Here is a 19,790-nt window from a genome sequence, read left to right as displayed (position 1 = left end):
CAGTAATGTTATCTTGTAGCATCCAGATGATGGGCTGGAGAATACAGAATATAAACCAGTGTGTCATGGACGTGTGTCATGGACGTGTGTCATGGGTGTGTGTCACGGGTGTGTGTCACGATGTAGAAGAGCAATGGTTCCCTCTTCGTTAGTATTTTGCATGCTCCTGTAACGTGTTTGTGCCTGGGACATCTCATGGATGTGCATGAATAGCTGAGCCGTGGTGTGGCTGTGTCTGTGCTGCTCGCCCTTCTTGTTCCTTCCTGCTGCATAAGGGTTGTTTATGGATAAAGCATGGCTGGGATAGCTGCTCCTGTTGCACTTTACTGCCTGAACTCTATTGTTCAGACTTATTTAAGAAATGGAATCATGGTTTTGTACTTATTTTTCACTTTTATTAAATAAAAAGTATGCAATGAGACTGGGTTTAAATTATCAAAAAATTGCAGATTTTTTAGGTTTCATACACATTCATTGCAGAACTATGTAAATCCTTCTGGATTAGGTTATATATCTAAGCCAGTGGAAGATTTTGGGGCTTGCCAGTTCACTTACCTGTAAATGCAGGATGGTTTGGATTTTGTTGTAAATTGATTAATGGGCTTATCCATTTATGCTTCTTGTGTATTTGGTGGAATGTCTGCACCACTGTCAGGGCTGGGGCTTTTGCATGCTCTCTGAGAACAAGACCCTTGGGGTCCGTAGCTCTGTTCTAGTATGGCCTCCAGGAGCTATCAGCAAAAGGTGCTGCTCTGTTGGTGTTGCAGGCTGTGCATGGCATGACACTGGAAATGAGGAAGAGATGAGAACTTGATTCAAGAGACGGCTGCATCAGCTCTGGTTCTCTGGTGGGGAAGAGGCTCTGGCAGGCTGGGTATCACCTCCAGGTCTTGTCTGGCAAAGAGGTGTCCAGCTGTGGTGGCAGCAGCAGCTACTACTTTACATTTTTTAAGCACCTCTGCTGTTTCTTTCCCTCAGACCAGTTCCCAGGCTGCAGCAGTGTGTATTTCTGGTGAGGTCATGTTTTAATGGAAGAGAAGGGAAGGAGGCGGTGTAATGAATGACACCAGCTTTCTGTCGCAGCCTTTCGCTTCAAGGCGATGGTCTCTAGTCAAAGCCCTCAGAGCACAAACTGGGAGCAGTGGCTCAAGGCTTTGTCCGCAGAAGAAGAAAGACAACATTCTTCAAGGGTGTGGAAGATGAGAAGATCCCATGGACTGTCCTCAGGAGAAAGGAGGGCATTCCTGTGGGATTGATACTCTGCAGAGTAGCACAAACTCTTCAGCCCCTGGGCTCTGTGGGTTTCCATCATGCTTTTGTGTCCCGGGGGAAGTTGTCCTACTTGTCTGTTCCAACTGTTTTCCCAGGAAGATTTTTCTGAGCCTCGAGTGTACCCTGAACAATATCTGTATTTTTTTTTCCAAGTTTTATATTATCTGCTTATGGGAGACATGACAACGGATTTCACAGTTCTGTGCTCATGTTTCTGCTTTTCCTTAGAACCATACTGTGGTCTCAGCTCTTACACACAGCTGCACTTAGGACACGTCCTGATGAGGCTGGAGACTGGAACAGCTTCATCCTGTGAGAGAAAACAGTTCACATGCAAGGAAGCTTTCCCATGTGCTGACACAGGTATTGTGTGGGCAAGTCCTGTCTTGAAGGACTGTCCATGAAAACTAATACTTTTATAATGGAAAAATGGATGTGCATTCAGACGTGTCCATTGGGTTTAGCGCTATGGTTTGCATAGCGCTAGGCCAGCACTGCTTTCCTGTGTGTGGTTACACAGCCAAACCTTCAGCTAGGTGGCAGCTTGCCTTGTTTTGCTCACAAACTGATGAGCACTGATCCACTTGCGCTTTGGATACTGGCAGCATGAAACCATCCTGAAGCTGCAGCGCTCGCTGGGCAGAGGTGACCCATGCTGCTGGGTGGCTGCACAACCTGTGTACTCCTATGGCTTAGGCTGCAGCTCTGGCTAACTCCCCATTTCCAGGTGTGAAAGCTGTGCTCAGTATCCTGTGAATGATGAAGGCAGCACTTCATCCGTCATCTCTTGTGAGCTGAATCCTGCCCCAGGGTTGCATCTGACTTGAGTTCATCTTCAGTCCTCTAACCAGTTTTGAAGTTGATCTGTGAGCCCATCTGCCTGTTTACCTTCTATTCGTGTCTGACAAGGCAGCTTGAGGCAGGCATTTTATGGCGATGAGAAGGCAGACTTCTTCCATGCGTGCAGGAAGAGTAAATCGTGACTCAAAGCCTGGCATCCTACAGGCTAAGGAAAAAAGCAAGACGGTTCAAGAGGAAGCTGCAAAGCCTCAGCCATGTCTGCTCCCAGTCCATGCAGTCTGTGGAATTGCCTTCCCTGCAGCAAATATGTTGGCACTGAGGCATTTTCTCTCCAGATTGTTTTCATCATGTAAAATGCAACCTTCCTTGTTTTCTGCTTCAGTTCTTCAGTGCAGGAGCAACAGTGACTTTTACATCCTGATGTGTGCAAAAGGTCATGGGCACATCTTACATATGCAAAAAACCTGAGGAAGCTGTAGTATATCCTTTCCTGAGAGAGTTTCCTAGATAGAAAGAGTACCTTGGGTTTAATTTTCTCAATTATAATGTGTCTTGAGTTCAGAGTGATTTCCATTGGTTATCATTGTCCAGATAAACCCACTTCACCCTGTGCAAATAATTGCCATGTTCTGTGTTCAGAGTGGGGCAAAAAAAAGCTTGTAGTGGCTGTGGTCTGTGCCAGGCAGCTGGTGTTCCACCTCCCCTGCCAAGTGCAGTGGGAGCTCCCCCATGCTGCTCATGTGGCACAGCTCCAGGACTGCACCGCATCCAGGGTGCTGGCTCCATTTCAGCTTCTGTGTGTGTGAGTAGTTTGGCTGAAGGCTTGCTGGGGTTTGATCCTGCAGGAAGAGCATCCCTGGGATGGTGGGGGGGCCACCCTCCTTTCCACTCTGTTGTGAAGAGGAGTTCTTTGTTCTCCTCTATTCTCCTAATATCGTGGAGGTGAGCAGATGACAGCAGTGCTGGACATGATGCATCAGGGAACTGGTTGCTCAGCATTTGGAGGTTTGGGCAATGGGATGCTGGTAGAGACGCTTAATGGGGGCATCTTCACTTCCACTGGGCAAAAGCACTGGCATTCAGGGACCCAAAAACAGAGATGGGCTATACAGACCATCTATCCTGAGGATGTGTGGTTATCTGACCAGCTGCTCTTCATCTTACTCTCCAGTCATCCCACCCAAGCACAGATCGAGTCACAGCTTTGTTTTCCCCACTTAAGTCTACCTACAGCTCCAGGTAAAAGACAACTCACTCTCTAAAACAGGTCTGTCACTGATCTGTTTCCTTAGATGCTCTCTGGGAAAGAGTTCTGCCCATTTACCGGGCTACTGAAAAGGCAGAGCTCTGCAAAAAGCAGCAGTGCTGCCAGAAAGGGATCTACAAACAAATGGAAAAAAAGGATTCAAAGCACTTGTTAGCACCTGAAACCCCTGAACTGAGTGGAACTGAGAGTCTGAGTAAGTGTGCAAACTGGTTCTGTAGCTCAGGTTCGTTGGTTTTGTTTTAAGATCACCTAATGTAAGAGATACATCTTCAGTGCTTTCACCACCAGAACCTTTCAGCTGGCATCTTGTTGCATGGCCAGGTAAGAAACCTCTTGAGCTTGTGGGAAGTCACTAAGCTCAAGTGGCAGTGTCTCTTACGCACAAGAGTCATTTCTCATGATTAGCTGAAAAAATCACCCTCTTCAGTCTTCTCAGCAACTGCAGTTTTGTCTCACTTAAAAAATGATAGCGTGTAGCATTTGTCTTTGTTAGATGAATAATGTAGTGATTTGCTTAATATGCATTGTCTTTTGCTGTTTTATTAATAGGGATTAATAGCATTAGCTCAAAACCCATAGGTCAGCTACCTCGTCTTATGATGCATGTACTGGACAGGAGAGTAAAAACAGACAGTTTCTAAAATGATGAATGGGAAACTCCAGAACCTCACTTAATTCCAGCAAAACTGTTTTAGAAGCAGCAAGTACTGGCAAGGCAAGTAAGTCTTTTGTCTTGCAAGTGGCTGTGAATTGATGATGGTTATAGAGGAATACAATTAAAAGAAAACAAACTTTCCAATAATTCATTGCTTGAGATGTGGCAAAGTGATCTCCATAGTGCAAATGAAGTTCATGAAGTTCCTGTTGAAATTAGTTGTGGGCTCAAGTACTGCTTTGATATGATTATTTACCTGTAAATGATCTAGTATCTTACCTCCACTGAGCAAAGGATGGGTCAGAAGTAGGGTTACACTGATATCAGGTAGTTAAATGGTGTGATGGTGCCTTCCTAGGCATCATTTCATGGCACAGAGAAAGCCTCCAAGGTCATGGCACAGTTTGAGGCCCCTCCTTGCATCCCAAAACTTCTGCCTTTTCCCTGGTGCAGTGACTGTTCCAGCTGCATCGCTCCCTTGTGGACCTTCCTATACTCCTGCAGCTCTTCCTGTTTTCTTGGTGATACTGAAAAAGTTACCGGTGGAACCCACTGCACCTTTATTCCAGGTGCAGAAATGTGCTCATCCCTTGGCTATTTGATAAGCTAATTTTGAGAAGCAGCATAGTGGTTTGCTGTGTTCCATCCAGAAAGATTTCTTGCAACCTAATGATATGTTCAGTTTAGATAGATATTTTCTTTTTTTTTACTTGTCACTGCCAAAAGCTAATGTGCTATCATTCAAAACTGGATTTTCTTCAGGAGGGTTGGAGAAACCTTGCTCCAGAGGACCCACCTGACTTCCCCAAGTTATTCAAGGACATCTGCTCTCTACTCTGGCTACTTCAGAATCATAGAAAGGTTTGGTTTGGAAGGGACTTTAAGGATTATCTGGTTCTAATCCCCCTGACATGGGCAGTGACACCTTCCACTAGACCAGGTTGCTAAAAGACCCATCCAACCTGACCTTGAACGCTGACAGGGATGGGGCAGCCACAGCTTCTCTGGACAACCCGTGCTAATGTCTCACTACCCGCACAGCAAAGAATCTTTTCCTCATGTCCAGCCTAAGCCTATCATCTTCCAGTTTAAAACCATTACCCCTTGTCCTACTTTGGCTGGCACGCTGGGAGCTCTTGTCTCCAAGCCTGCGTAGTTTTGTGGGAGGTTGGCTCCCTGTCTGCTGCCCACCTGCACTGGCTGCCTGGCAGCTCCTGAGCAATCAGGCAGAGTGCAGTGGCCAGACTCACTGAAGGCTGCTGCAGGAAAGACACCAGGAGCATAAATACATGTGCCAGGGGTGTGAGCCAGTGTCTGCCTCACGCCGTCCCTCCTGCCAACCTCCAAGAGCGTGTTCTGCTCGGCCTCTGCAGGTACCATAAGATGAGTCATCACATAAGCTAGAAAGCCTTTTTCAAAACAACATTTGATGCCTTCATTGAGGACTACATGAGCACAGATGCATTTATTTCTGTTTCACAGATACCAGGAATTACAAAGAAATTAAAATACATCATCTTAAGATGTGTCTTGCTGTTTCCTCTTGTATTTACATGGGCTATGTGAAGATTTCATCTGATGTCTTTTATACTTCAGCTAAAGACAGAAATAAAGTATTTTTCTACTTCTGATAATAGGCAGCTACTCATAATATGTTAAGACGCAGGTAAAATAAGAGCAGAAGCCCTAAAATGCCAGGTTTCGCTGTCTGGGAGCACTGAAAATACGTTTTCTGTTGTAGAGCTGACTTTTGGTTTACTTTGCAGTCAGCTAATGGTAAAATGTAGTGATTATAATTCTAGGCTACCTCCCAAGGACAAGAAATACACAGAATGGCTGGGAGTGGTAATTCTGAGAACGGATCACAAATAGCTTCTCTGCTATAGCATGCGAGTCCCTCTCGAAATGGGTGATCACTCGCTGCAGCAGGGCAGCACTGGTGATGTACCTCCTGCTTTGTCTGGAGGATCCACACCAAGGAACCCAAGGTGGACACTGATGCTGAGATCTCACCCCAAAGGGATTGTATAGATCCTATGCTACCAGATAGCTCCCAGGAGCCTCGTTTGCCCATATGGTGGGATTTGAACTCTGGGATTACACTGCCTATGTACTCGATGGTGGGCTCACTCCCCTTTTCATCTTGCATCTCATTCTGGGGACCACATTCAAAGAGACAGCGCCAAATTCAGACCTGGACTTGAAGCTTGCACAGTGCAAGGAGTATATTTGGCCCTTTGTAAGTGGTAGGAACATGAACTTCATGCAACACCCCCTTAAGTGAGACCTGAATCATATTGCTGCATTTATTATGCAGGAATTCTATTGCTACATTTCATTTCTGCTAAGACAAGATTTTCCTTCAAAGCACCATGTCTCAACACTTACAGTATGACACTTCAGTTCTAGTACATCTTCATTTGGAAATACAGTTTAGAAATGAGCATCTAAATACTGATTCACGGATGAATTGGTTCCTCTTCCAGGAGCACTGCTCAGCAGCTGGTGAGGAACCTGATGCTCTCAGGCCGAGTTGGTCAGGAGGACTTCCTTCCCCCATGCTTCCCAAGCAGTAACACTGCCTCTCACGCTCCATCTCTCCTCACCACCCTCCTCTCCCGGGCCATCCCACTGTGCGAGGGGCTGTTTTGTCAGTAGCAGTTTTGCTCCAGCTGGGCTTCCAGGAACAAGCTTGAAGTTCTCATGGCAAGGGGCCGGGTTCAGCGGCAGTACTCCCGCTCGATGCTCGCCATGAGCTCCTCCTCCGAGTAATCATAGGATATTGTGGACTGTCCTGCTGGCTTCTTGCTGTTCCCCTGTGGGCACCTGCCAGGGGAGGGAATGAGTTATTTGTGTTAGGAGAGAGGAGCAAGCTCTAAACATACAAGATGACCCTTACTTCATTTTTTATTTGTGAATGGAAAGATCAAGCTGCACGTGGCCTGCTGAGACATGGATACTCTGTCACGTCTAGTTCCCATACCCCCCCCCAGGCATGCTGCTCACTGACATTTGCTATTGCTTGGCATCTATTTCAGTCTGAGCTCATTGCAGTACAGTGCTTACAAGGCTCCAGATCAAACCCCCAGAACCTTTTGGAGGGTTAGATCAGAGGCCTAGCTAAAGGACTGTATAACCTTTGTGGTAGTTACTAATTTAAGGTTTTGTGCAGAAAGGGCTGGGGTTTTCTTTGTATCTGTAAGGGATTTGAGGTTCAACCAAAATATGAATGCAGCCACCTCAAAGCGCTTGTATGGCTTTTATTTTCACATTAGCACAACTCTCCCATGGTTGGGAAATGATGTACGATTCAAAGGGAATTGGTATGGGTTTTATTGGTGTCATCAGAGGTGGGCTATGTTGGGTACAAGGGAAATCTGTCCCCACCTGCATGAGGGAGAACAGTGCAAAGTCCTCTGCAAACTCTGACCACTGTATCTCATGCTGCCAAGTCTGCTTGATCTTGCCCTCCAGGATTCAAGAGAGGAGACAGAGCTGACAGGTGAGTGCTCCTCCTTGACCTTGTAGGGAACTGGGACGTGAGCAAGCCGTGCTGTCGGGCCAGGCATCTCTGGAAGCTGGGGCACGTGGCTCCATGAAATGGGGGTCATGCTGAGGTGCAGAGCTAAAGGGAGACTTGGACTGGTAAACCCAAACAGTAAAATACTCTGCCATGCCACGTCAACTGAGAATCGTGGGCTTACTTTGTGACCATCCACTGGTGGAGGACAAATAAGCAAGAAAGAAGTGGTTTTGCACGGAAGCTGTTTGCTAAAGAGGAGAGATTTCCATATCTCTGATGCACCAAGCAGGCAAGTGAACATAGAACTGAAGAAAAGAACTCTGGGATGCTTTTCAGAGGAAACTCATTTACAGGAGGAGCTCTCATAAACTGCTCTCCTTGGGTGAGGAGCACCCACAGTGTTCCTCGAAGAGACAGCAGCCAGTCTCCTACAGCTATCACTATGGAGCAAGCAGCAGCAATGCAGCCCTTCCTCTGCTCTTATCTGTCGGGGACAGAAAGGCTTCTGCCCAGCCCTGCTGCTCTGACCTAGCTGTGCTAATGCTATCCCCTGGCGTGACAGAAATAGTTGGATGTTTTCCTGGAGCCACCTGATGACCAGCTGGCGTGGGAGCTGGGTCATGTGGCTGTCCTACTCCCCTGCACCGTGCCCCTGATGGCAAGTTCAACTGGCAGCGAGTAGGGTTTATCAAGTGGGCTCTTCTGCTTATTGCTTTTATCCATTTTCCTTCTTCTCATGGCTGCAGACAATCTGGTTTCCACTGCAGCAAAAAAGAACTGGGAAGAAAGCCACAGGTCCAAGAGCCTGAACCGAACGCCAGCAGATACAAAGCAAGAATTAGGGAAAGGAAATGCAGAACTCTGACTTCAACATGTGATTTATTGATTTAAACTCCACACTCTGACAGTCCCTGAACTACTTTTATGTTACGTGATGAATTAGAGACAGAGCTCTTGGCAGCTTGCTTGCAGGCCCACAGAAGGGTCATTGTTTCTCTCAGCAGTTACATATTTTCCCACTGTTAATTATTCTTGATGCTTTGGCTTGCATGGTGACCTCCAAGCATGGGAGAAAATCTCCAGGTAAAACTGGAAATCATTGAAACATATATGCACTTCTAAAAAGCCCACCTACCACGCACATCCCACAACTGAAAGTAATAGAGAAGGCTGTGAGCAAAGCAAAAGCAAGTTGTTGTTCATGTTCTTTCTACTTTTATGGCAAAGTTCTGTATCATTTAATATGGAAAAACTGATAAAAAATAAAGAATGGGAGGTTCCGTCTGGATAAAAGGAGGAACTTCTGTAGCCTGAGGACAGCCAGCAGAGGAACAGGCTGTGGCTGCACAGGCTGCATCCTTGGAGTCTTTCAAGACCTGATGGACAAAGCCTGGAGCGTTCTGCTTTGACCTCACAGCTGATCCAGCCTGGAGCAGGAGATTGGACTGGAGACCGCGTGATGCCCTCATGACCTGACCCCTGATCTCAAAGGTACGTTGGTGCAGCTGGTTCTGGGATTAAGTGAGAGGCTGTGGCAGGGAAATCCTGAGCACAGGATGTGGTCAGGACAGGAGCGGATGCAATACAACCCTGCTCCTGCCTTCCTCTGGCTGCTCTGGCAGGAGGGGAGGCCCCTTGCTGCTCCCATCAACACAGAGCCAGGGCTGCAGGTCACGGATGAGGATGGGAAGGTCCAGGGTTAATAATTAAAATGCCTTGTGCAATATCTTGCAGATGGAAAATGGGTCAAAACAACGCCCCGGTAACACTGTCAGTGACATGAGCCTTGGCAGCAATTATAGGGTCATTACAGCGTTCCTGGGCTCTGCCATCCCACCCGTGGACTACCGGATGATAGAGAATTCCCAAAATAACTGTGGGGGGAAGGAGAGGTAACACAGCACAATTAGGAATATACCAGTGTGCTCCCATGCACATCAAAGGTATTTGCTAGCCTGGTTTAGGTGCTTATGTGGTGTCATGCTGGCGTGTTTACAGTACAGGAGGTGCACACCTACAGCATCTACCTCGCGTGACTGCTTCCTTGGCAGCCAGCATTAGGTCTCCATGTCTAGTTTTGATTCTCCTTGACTGACATTTATTTCTTCTTTAATTGGCTTCACGGGAATGTCTCCAGTCAGCAGCTCCACCAAGACGAGGTTGATTTTTGCTGCTTGTAACGTGAGTGCTTACCTAGAATAATTTCAGCGGCAGAAATGTGAAGGGTGAGACTCCTGCACCCATTAACTGCTGTTTCTGGGCTTCACTCGATCTGATTTCTTCAAAATATGGTTTTGGACCATTCCCAATAAAGTGTTTGTGTGCAGTTCTTGCCAGCAGAAATTGCAGCCCTGGTTATCACGGGCAGTACGGGCACTTCACACATGGGGCTTCGCAGTGGGTATAAAGTGAATGTTATCTAAATGAAAATCAGCTCCTGCTCTGTCATCCCGGGTTATAAACCTGCTTCTGCTGTCTCAAGTCCTCCCTTTTGCTTCTCAGAGAGGGAGGGAGAAGGAAAGCCTTGTCAGGTGTGAGGGGCCAGCGGGAGCCTGGGACTAGGAAGCACGATGGGAACTGTTGCAGGGCTTGTTGTGCACCCCCAGAGGGGGCCGTTCAGTTGCCATCACAGTCCAAAGCCCATTGAAGATGCTGGAAAGCCCAAGAGAGTCCCCACGAGCCCTGCTGCTGGGAAAGCTGAGGGGAGAGGTGTTTTCCAAGTGCTCCTGAATCCAGCAGCCTTGCCAGTGAGCTCCCTGCCAGCTGGGAGGGAGAGGACAGGGGAACAGGGTGCCCGGGCTCTCCTGTCACATCCACCAGCACTGCTCAGCATTAGCAGGTCGCACAGCCCGGCAGCCAGGATCTGCAGGTTGGTCTGCTCTCGAGTGCTGCGAGAGCAGAGAGCTGGTCACAGTCAGAGCTTAACCTTGCGAGGGTCGCTCTCCACCATGAGGAGATGGTATTTTAGGATGTTTTTTCAAGCCTTTTTGTTTCATTTAGGTTCCTTCAACATGTGTGGCAAACTGCTCCCATTGCTCTTGGTGCAGGCAGACTCAGAGGAACAGCTTTCGCTTGTGAAAGAGCTCAGGTTTCTTTTGTCACCTAGTGCAGCAGGTCCCCACCATTCCCCTGTCCCTGAGGGACACTCATGTCTCTAACTGATGTGCTACAGGAGTGCCCCATGAGTTTTCTTTATGATTCCTGGGTAGGAAAGAGATGTTATTCTCCTTTTCTACATGCTGCAGAGCCCACACATGGCCTGTGGGTGAACCAGGGCCTGAGCTACTCCTTGAAGCAATTCTCCCTAGCTTTCCTCCCTAGTTTTGTCAAGTTCCATCAAGGTGCCTCTCTGGCATGCAGACATCCTAGATTCTGCATTGCTCATGACAAGAAATCATAGAATCATAGAATAGTTAGGGTTGGAAAGGACCTTAAGATCATCAAGTTCCAACCCCCCTGCCATGGACAGGGACACCTCACACTAAACCATCTCACCCAAAGCCTTGTCCAACCTGGCCTTGAACACTGCCAGGGATGGAGCATTCACAACCTCTCTGGGCAACCCATTCCAGTGCCTGACCACCCTAACAGGAAAGAATTTCCTCCTTATATCCAATCTAAACTTCCCCTGTTTCAGTTTTAACCCATTACCCCTTGTCCTATCACTACAGTCCCTAATGAAGAGTCCATCCCCAGCATCCCTACAGGCCCCGTTTCAGATACTGGAAGGCTGCTATGAGGTCTCCAAGCAGCCTTCTCTTCTCCATGCTGAACAGCCCCAACTTTCTCAGCCTGTCTTCACACAGGAGGTGCTCCAGTCCCTGAATCTCTACACTGTACTTGAGCTGGAGCTGGATCTTTTCAGGCAGCATACCTCCTGGATTTTCTTTTTAATTAGGGAATAGGTAGAAGACAGGCTATGTAGGCCTATAACCCATTCCCACCTCTCTCTTGCACAGTAGCAGGCATGCAGGAATAGCTTTCCCCTTTATGCTCCCTTTGTTCCAGCTGCTTTCCTCCCCAAAGTTATAATGAAATCACAGGGTACTCACTGATGGTCAGCATTGTTGTTCCCTGGGCTCACAGGGCTTCTGGTTGACAAAGCCTGTGAAAGAAGAAAAGTCATGTATTTCAGTTACAACACTGTGAAGTTGAGGAAGGTGATCCTGCCCCTTTACTCTGCTCTGGTGAGACCCCACCTTCAGTACTGCATCCAGTTCTGGGACCCTCAGGACAGGAAAGACCTGGACCTGTAGGAGAGGGTCCAGAGGAAGCTACAAAGACGATCAGAGGGATGGAGCACCTCTCTTTGAGGAAAGGCTGAGAGCGTTGGGGTTGTTGACAGGCGGGTTGGACCGAATGATCTTCAAAGGTCCCTTCCAACCCAAACTATTATTTACTTCTATGAAAACCGTCTATACTGGGTTATATCTGCCCTGGTTTAAACCCCCAAACAGCCTCTGTGGAGAAAATACAGGTGCAAGAGAGTGTCCTCTACTAACTACCACTCTGCTAGCTCTCATTCACCATTCAGGGCAGCTGGGTGGCTGCAGGCTAAGGAACCAAATCACTGAACGTTAACTCATTAAACTTCCCAGTTTTCACTGCTCACCCTCCCCCCCCAGCTGACAGGGAGCACTATGGAAATACCTGCTAAGGAAGGAAGTTAAAGCAATAAGGACCCCGTTCTTCTCACCTGACAAAGCCATTTCCCTGAAATGATCCATGTGGAATGAAACATCCACCTTACCTATGCTGGAATCCCACAGGTTTCCAGTAGGACAGCAGGGGGGCAAACCTAACAGCACATAAAATGGGAAAATGATGGGACATTGTGTCTGCCTGAGCCCCCAGCTGGACCAGGAATAAAATGATCCCCTGCAGCCAGATGCTACTGAGGAGAATATCACTTTGTTTTCAACTTCCTCTTTGTACTATGGGAGACTTGTAACATCTTTCGGTACCTGTCAAAGGTCCCTGCTCTTTGGCAATGCTTTGCTTTCTCTGGAAGAGCCTGAAGTGCTTAAGAAACAGTTCCTGGGTCCAAGAAGAGATGAGGCTATGTGAGAAAACTGATGGCAAGGGAACAGAGCTCCTGCCTGGTTACTTAGCATCATTTACTGGCTATCTCCCACAAGCAGCAAGAGCAAGCAGTGGTGCCAGGAGGACGCCACGCTGTGTTCCAAGGGCTGACGTCTCCTGGGTGTGTGCTCTGTAACGCTGTCCCTCATCCTCATGATCACCATCACCCACTGGGCTCCTGCTGCCACCCCGGTTTCTTTCCACCAGGTGAAGAACATTATTCATCCTCAGCACCAAGGGGAATACAGCTCTCCAGGAGTGCTTTGATGATGCTCTTCCCACAGCGAGAACCCAGCTTCCAACACCTCTGGCAATGGATGGGTTTGGATCATTTTAGGGAGGGGTCTGAACTGTACAGTAGGTTGCCTTTGCTTTCTTCCCTTGTGGCTGAATCCTCCATATTATGAGCTGTACGTGTGGTGTGGGTGGAACACAGAATTAATTAGTCATCAGGACAGAGCAGCTCTGGGTAGCCGAATCTGCTTCTCTGTGCAAAATCAGCTCCCACCTTCTCCAACGGATCTGTCAGCAGCAACACTTATTTCCCAAGAGAACCTGGCACTGGCAGAGGTGGCTCTCTACTGACACAGAACCCGGTGCATGACATACAACTGGTGACAAGTGAAACCAGAAGGCACCTCCAGCCTCTGCCCCTCCTTCACCGTCAGAGCCTCCACACTTTGGGAGCTGCTCCCAGCTCACCCGGGCACAGGACGCGTGGCTCCGCGGTGCTGCATGGTGCCGGGCAGCAGGCAGGACTTGGAGCTGTCACGAGCACTGAGGCACAATGAGGCTGACCCCACCCAGCCTGGCCGGCACTGCTGTGATGTGCGTGGTGCAAGGTCAGCACGTAATTAGTACCAGCCCTTCATGTCTGTTAATATGATGCACACGTCACGACACTTAATATTATGGGTTCCTATCCTACAGCTAAATAAGTAATTGCAGGCCTGCTTGGCCTGTGCCCTGCTAAGAGATAAATGAAGTCAGCTTCTCCTTTCTGCAGCTTGCAGTCATCTTTTTATTACGCATTCAGACCACAGCGTGTCTCCTTGTTTTCCACCCTGTTCCCAGTGTAGGCATCTTGTGCTGGGGTCTGTTGTGCTACAATGCCCCACACTGCCACCTCCTCCAAGTTGGAAGGCTTGGATATTAAGCTCACCCAGCACTTACTTGGGTTTAATTTGAGGTAATAAGATGTGAGGGGGAAAGGTTTGTCAGCCATTGCACACAGAGTTCAGCCATTCTTCATGTTAGGGCAGCGGCTCCTGGGAGCAAGGCAGAGCAGAGAGCTGGAACCATGGGCTATTTCTCTCTATTGCATGCATGAGCCAGCACTCCCAGGGTGCAGTTTTGTGTTCCCCACAACCCAGGGCAAGCTGTGGCTGGTGTTCCTTATAGTCCAACCCTTCCCTATCAACTCCTTCCCCTCTCCTTCTGTCAGCTCTAGCATCTGCAGGTGAGCTGGGTGAGAAAACATGGCCCTGGCACCCATAGGGCAATGTGGAGCAAATGCACCATCACAGGCCCTGAACTGCCCCCCTTCTGTGTTGAAACCAGACAACTATAATCTCAACTGTTAAAATCACATTGTCTCCAAAACTAGGTGGCCAAATTCAAATGCCTTTTGGGGATGGTCCCTGAGCCATGCCCAGGTGCTGTTTAGGAGCCTGCATGTTGATCTTGGCCAAAACCATGCCAGCTTAGCGGGGCAGACCATTGTGATCCAATGCCAGGCAGCTGCTATGGTACAGTTTACCAGTACAGATACAGCTCTGAGACACAGACGTAGACCCTGAGTGGGTCCATCATGTACAGGAGAGCCTAGAGAGTGACAGAGCCACCTAAAACATCCTCATGGGAGCTGTGTGGTCCCCAAAAGTGCTGGTCCCCTGGGCTGTGATTTCATAGCACAGATGTAAGCCACTGCCTCCTTCCCTGCCTCCGCTCTCCCTTCAGAAACACCCCGTGAACTGGAGCAGGGGACTGGCCTCAGCTGAAATGAAGGCGATGTCAGCCGGAGCATGGGGCAGCGGCAGCCTGCACAGAGCCTCAGCAGGCTGAGCTGATACAGCAGAAGGGCAGCACCCCCCAGCGACGCCAGCCAACGGTGTGGCTGGCTAAGACAGCCATCGCTGCCCAAACCAGGCTCTCACGGACCCGGACCCGCAGCCGCGAGTACCAATGCCAAAACAATCCAGTTTATCTAACGCGTCAGTAGGTACCAAACGGGATGTATAGCTCCAGCCTTGCTCTGGTCTGCAGCAACATCCTCTGGCCAGTGAAGGAATTAGGAACATGCGATGGACGGGAAGTGGGCAGGGACATGGGGAGTTCCCACGCTTCTCCTCTCCTGCCAACTAAAACACCAGCTCCCAGCTATGCTGCGCATGCCCTGTGCTTAGTTTCTGGATCAGGAATGGTTTCAGGGCAAAAGAGACCCGTGCTCTGCCAAGTGATGAGGAAAAAATACCTAGTCATCAGGTTTCTGGATCCAGCTGCAGCCCAGCTGTGCTGGGAGGGTAACGGTGGCTGAGGGGACAGCACAGCTCACTGCTTGCTGGGCGCTGACATTCCAGGTGCTTTTAAGAAGGCAAGGATCATAATATGAGAGAGAAGGAGATCTGCTCAGCAACCACCTGGACATTAACTGCAGAACCAGAAATAACCTGACTTGGGGCTTTTGATGTAGCTGCTTCCCTAGTCCGGAGTTGGAGTCCTGGCTGTTCAGCTGGGAAAGCCCTGAAGCACCCTGGCCAGTGGAAGTTGTGTTCCCTACACAAACTGTAGGAGAACTACTTGCCTCGGGGGCATTTCTGACCATTAACGCAAGTGGGAAGAAAATGTTGAAATAACTTGCTAAGGGCACTGAATCAGAAACAATCAAATTTCTGCTAGAGGGAAGCACATTTTAACAGGAGCAGAAAAATAAACTTGTGTGAGTTCCTGTAAGAAACTAATGGGCACAACATGAAATGTCCCCACAGGCACCTGCTGTGTGTTCACAGCCATGAGATGATGCTGCACGACATCAATCTGCAGCAAGAACATTCATCTGGCTGAAAATATCACACAAAGCCTTAAAGTCCTAGGTGTTTTGAAAGGATATGATAGTCCTTCTAGAAATCAGTTAATAGACCTGCTACCTGTGTTATTCTTGTGCTGGAGCTGGGGTGACAGGCTTACTGCAATCACATCCCATCTCCAGCCAGGACGATTGGTGGTGCCATGGAAAAAGCTCTTCAAGCAAGGCCCTAACACGTCTGTGTGACTGTTCCATTTCAGGAAACTAGTGGGGAAATACCTGAGGCTGCAGCTTTTCCCCTGCTTCCCACCAGGAGCTGCCATCCCACTCTGTGCTGCGGCAGCACCTATAAAACCACAAATACTTTTTCTGTGTTGAACAAAGAAACAAGGAAGAAGCACATACAGCTGTCTGGAATTGAGGGCTATCTTGAAAACAGACGTCTGAAGCTGACAAGGAGGTATTGGGGTCTGCTCTGAGCTGGGATTTGGTTCCCAGCCCACTGTTGCAGCATACTTTCAGGCTTCTCACTTCCAGGCACTATTTAAATGCAAAAGAGGTAGCTCAAGCCTTTAGATGCAGCCACATCCCTCTCCTCCAGCCCCTGCCACCTGGCCTGACTGCCCGTTGCTGCTGCCAGCTTGCTGCTGGATGATGCAGTGCATCAGGGTTTCAGGTGTGAAGCATAGTGCTGATGCACATCACATGCAGGAGAAACCCAACCATCACAGCAGAGAGCTGAGTCCCGCCTGCAGGCAACCGCTCTCTTCTGGCCAGCGCCAAACCTTTCCTCTCCTTCAACTGGCCACAGTCTGCTCCCCCATGGGCTATTTCTCACTGGACTTCTCTACTGCAGTATCTCCTTGTTGCCTTTCCTCCTCCTCCCTCGTCTTTCCCCCATTAGCTTTCTTAACTCAACTCATCCCTTCTCTGAAGTGTCTTTGCTCATGCTCCAGTCTGCACAGCTGAGCAGGGCGAAGCAACGCAGCTCTCACCACAAGACAGAAGTTACAAATGACTGCTTGAGAAGCTGGCAAGACTGAGAGAAACTGCCCTCAAAACTTCTAACAAGGAACTAGTAATTGCAACGAAGCTGGTATCCCTTTCCAGAAACCACCTCCGCCAGCCTCATGGGAAGGGTGGGACTGCAGTTAGCACAACGACCTGAACGACTAAACTGCATCCAGTAAACAACCAAAACTTGGTGCTGCAAACAGTTCCCTCCCTCCTCCTCTCAGGCTAGTGACTTTTTAGGCCTTGAGGAGTCAGAATGGTAAGCCCATGTCTGCTGTCTGTACCAAGGCCATGCCATGCTCAGGTAAAGAAAGTGCTCCCAAGGAGAGCTTTGTTTTCCCTGAAAATATCTCAGATTTTCTTGTATGTCTTTTATATCTCTGAAAAACATTGGCTTTGAAAAACTCTGGTAATTTCTTGCTGTCTTTCAGGCAACCTGTCTTGGTGAAACCAGAGATGTGAACTTCCTTCCCAGAGGTAGCAGCAGCAGCTGGATGAGCAGACACACAAGATGCTTGGTGTCACTGAGGTGTCACAGGCAGCATCGCTGTGTGCTGCAACCAGCTGGCCACACTGAGTGACTGAGCCCCCACATGCCAGCTTCAGGCTGGATTTTGAAGGCCCTCACAGTCATTTCTGTGCTGCAGTGCTTGACAGTATTCCCATCCCGAGTTTGCATCCTGTGTGACCACAGCACGGGGTGGCTGAGGTGATGCTCTGGGTTCCTCACCATCATTTCTGCTGGAGGAGGAGGTCTGTAGCAGGGGCATAGTGACCCCCTCTACCCCACCCCAGGTGCCACATCTTTAATTCTTCAGCCTTTCTGTTTTGCTCCTCGTCATTAGCTCTCTAGAATTCACTGCCATGGAATATGCCTCTCTGACTGAGATGGGGAACAGCTCCACTGCCTTTTTTGATATGTAATTACCCAGAATATACATCACTTCACATAGAGCTAAAATACTGCTTTATGCACAGAAAAAATCACCATTGATGTAATAACTATTTTTAAAGACCCAGCCATGATATTCACATGCAGAAACAGGAGGAAATGGACACCACCAACCTCTATACCCATAAGCAAAGGTAAAAGGGAGAAGTCAGGAGGACTGCTTATAAATGAGAGGCCCACAGACAGAAGGTGGTTCTGGACTGAGCTCCTGTTCACACCGCAGGAGGGTTTGGAGTTAAAACAGCAAGGAAAAACACGACAGTACAAGATGTCTGGTTTTGTTTTCCACTTCCAAATCTGACTTTCTTTGAGGCTTTTCTTTAAAACTCCTCAAAAAAAAATCAAAACCAAAAACCAACAAACCTCCAAAAGGTTCTCATAACTGAACCCTGCCAAGTTTCCTAATGGCAAAATTACTTTGTGTTAAAGTTACCCCATGGACATGCAGTTCGGCAACGGAAATGATACACTTCTACAGAGCAGAGCAAAACCGAGGCAGGCAAGGCAGAAAGTTCCCGGGTTCTCAATATTCATTCTATTTTTAAATCTCTTACTTTAGTCTGACGACTGTTGTGCATTTGCGGAGAGCAGCGTTTATCTAACAAACAACACACGACTTCCACAGCTAAGGAAAGATGACAGAAGCTGGCAAGTTCTGGCCTCGTCACCAGATGATATAGATGCTGCTGTTATTTTCGGATGGGAAAAGAAATAAGAAAAGACAAATCCCGACCCCCTCAGAGGCAAATCCATTATTTGTTAAATCGAAAGAGACTGAAATGCGTCCTTAGGAAGAGCCAGACTGCAGCTGTAGTGGATTGGCAAACATTAAACGGCAGCTTTATGTTCATGTTTTTAAACTCCTGTTTACAAGCCCGACCCAGGGAGAAGCAGGAGCCGGCCTTCATAAAGCCGAGCTCTTTCCACAAGGGAGGAAAAGAAACTTTCAGTAGCACAGGGCAACTGGCGACCGAACGGAATCGCCCTTTTCGGGACCATGTTTCCCTTGCACCATGGGAATGATGCAAGGGAGAGAGAGAATGCGAAGGGAGCAGCCAGCGTGACCGGGAATACTTCGCTAGTGAAGGTAGAAAGAGTTCAGTGCCACTTCTGCCTGGAGGAACCCGCGGCTGCAGTAGTTACCCTCGGCTGCGTCAGGGCTCCCCTGTCCAGCGGGAACCCGCAGGGGATGGGGGGTCCCGGGTGCGGGCACTTACCGCCTGCAGCAGCAGAGCCCCCCCGCCGCCTCCCGCCGCCGCGTCCCCGCAGCGGCCGCCGTCCCCGATCGGGGGGGTACCGGCGGCGGCCGGGGCTCGGCGGCCGGGGGTGGGCAGCGCCGCCGCCTCCTCCTCGCCCTCTGCCAGCGCCGTCTGCAGCAGCTCCCGGCGCTTCGGCGCCTTGCCCACGGGCACCGCCGCGCCCCGCCGCCGGCTGCTCCCGCTGCCCATGGCCGCCGCCGGTGCCGCAGCCCAGGGGCTGTGCCGGCGGGAAGCGCTGCCGGGCCCCGCCGCCTCTCCCGGCCGGGGCGGGCGCGGTTCTTGGCCGCTCCTCGGTTCCCAAAGCCTTTGGGGGAGGGGGCAGAATCCCACCCAGAAGTGGCCCAGCGGCGGGGAGGGAGCCGGGATGCAGGGGGGGGTGCCCGGGTGTCTCTAACCACGCTCTCTGAACACAGGGCGCCCGCAGGCTGCCTCCCTCCGCTTACCCTGCCAAAACCTTCGACACCCGCCCGTTATGTCAGGCCTCCAGAGCCTCCCGTTCCTTACATACACCTCCCAGCGGTGTCAGCTCCAGGGACCATGCAGCGGGAACAGCAATCCTGAGCTAAATTCCAGGACACCTCACTCAGACAGGTCTTGCAGAGCTTTGGAGGATAATGAACGCAGCCCAGAGGAACTTAAACATGGGAGATTTAGGTTAGATATAAGGAAGAAATTCTTCATTGTGAGCATCAACAGGTTGCCCAGAGAAGCTGTGGATGCCCCATCCTTGTCAGTGTTCAAGGCCAGGTTGGATGGGGCTTTGAGCGACCTGCTCCAGTGGAAGGTGTCCCTGCTCATGGCAGGGGGTTGAAACTGGATGATCTTTAAGGTCCCTTTCAACCCAAACCATTCTGTGATTCTATGATGCCGTTTGGGGCACAAAGTGGCAGTTCTGGCAGTGCTCTTGGGCTGAGGAGGGTTTCTGTCCTTGGACTGATCA

At 49.4% G+C, this 19,790-nt stretch overlaps 1 protein-coding gene across 1 annotated transcript; it reads right to left on the bottom strand.

Moving 5' to 3' along the window:
- Positions 1 to 5,441: 5,441 nt before the first annotated feature.
- CYS1 (cystin 1) lies at positions 5,442 to 19,039 on the bottom strand. The gene is made up of 3 exons (XM_061351771.1): positions 18,809 to 19,039; positions 11,571 to 11,623; positions 5,442 to 6,821 (listed from the first exon to the last, which is right to left on the bottom strand). Exons 1-3 carry the CDS (start codon positions 19,037 to 19,039, stop codon positions 6,716 to 6,718), a joined length of 390 nt encoding a protein of 129 aa, XP_061207755.1. The 3' UTR covers positions 5,442 to 6,715.
- Between the last annotated feature and the right edge of the window lie 751 nt (positions 19,040 to 19,790).

The sequence above is a fragment of the Neopsephotus bourkii genome, unplaced genomic scaffold (genome assembly GCF_033783945.1).
Source record: "Neopsephotus bourkii isolate Nb327-2 ecotype Australia unplaced genomic scaffold, CSIRO-AGI_Nbou_v1 NB_595, whole genome shotgun sequence".
NCBI classification, from domain to species: domain Eukaryota; kingdom Metazoa; phylum Chordata; class Aves; order Psittaciformes; family Psittacidae; genus Neopsephotus; species Neopsephotus bourkii.
Note: the sequence above shows the minus strand (reverse complement) of the source record. Positions and strands in the feature narration are given on the sequence as shown.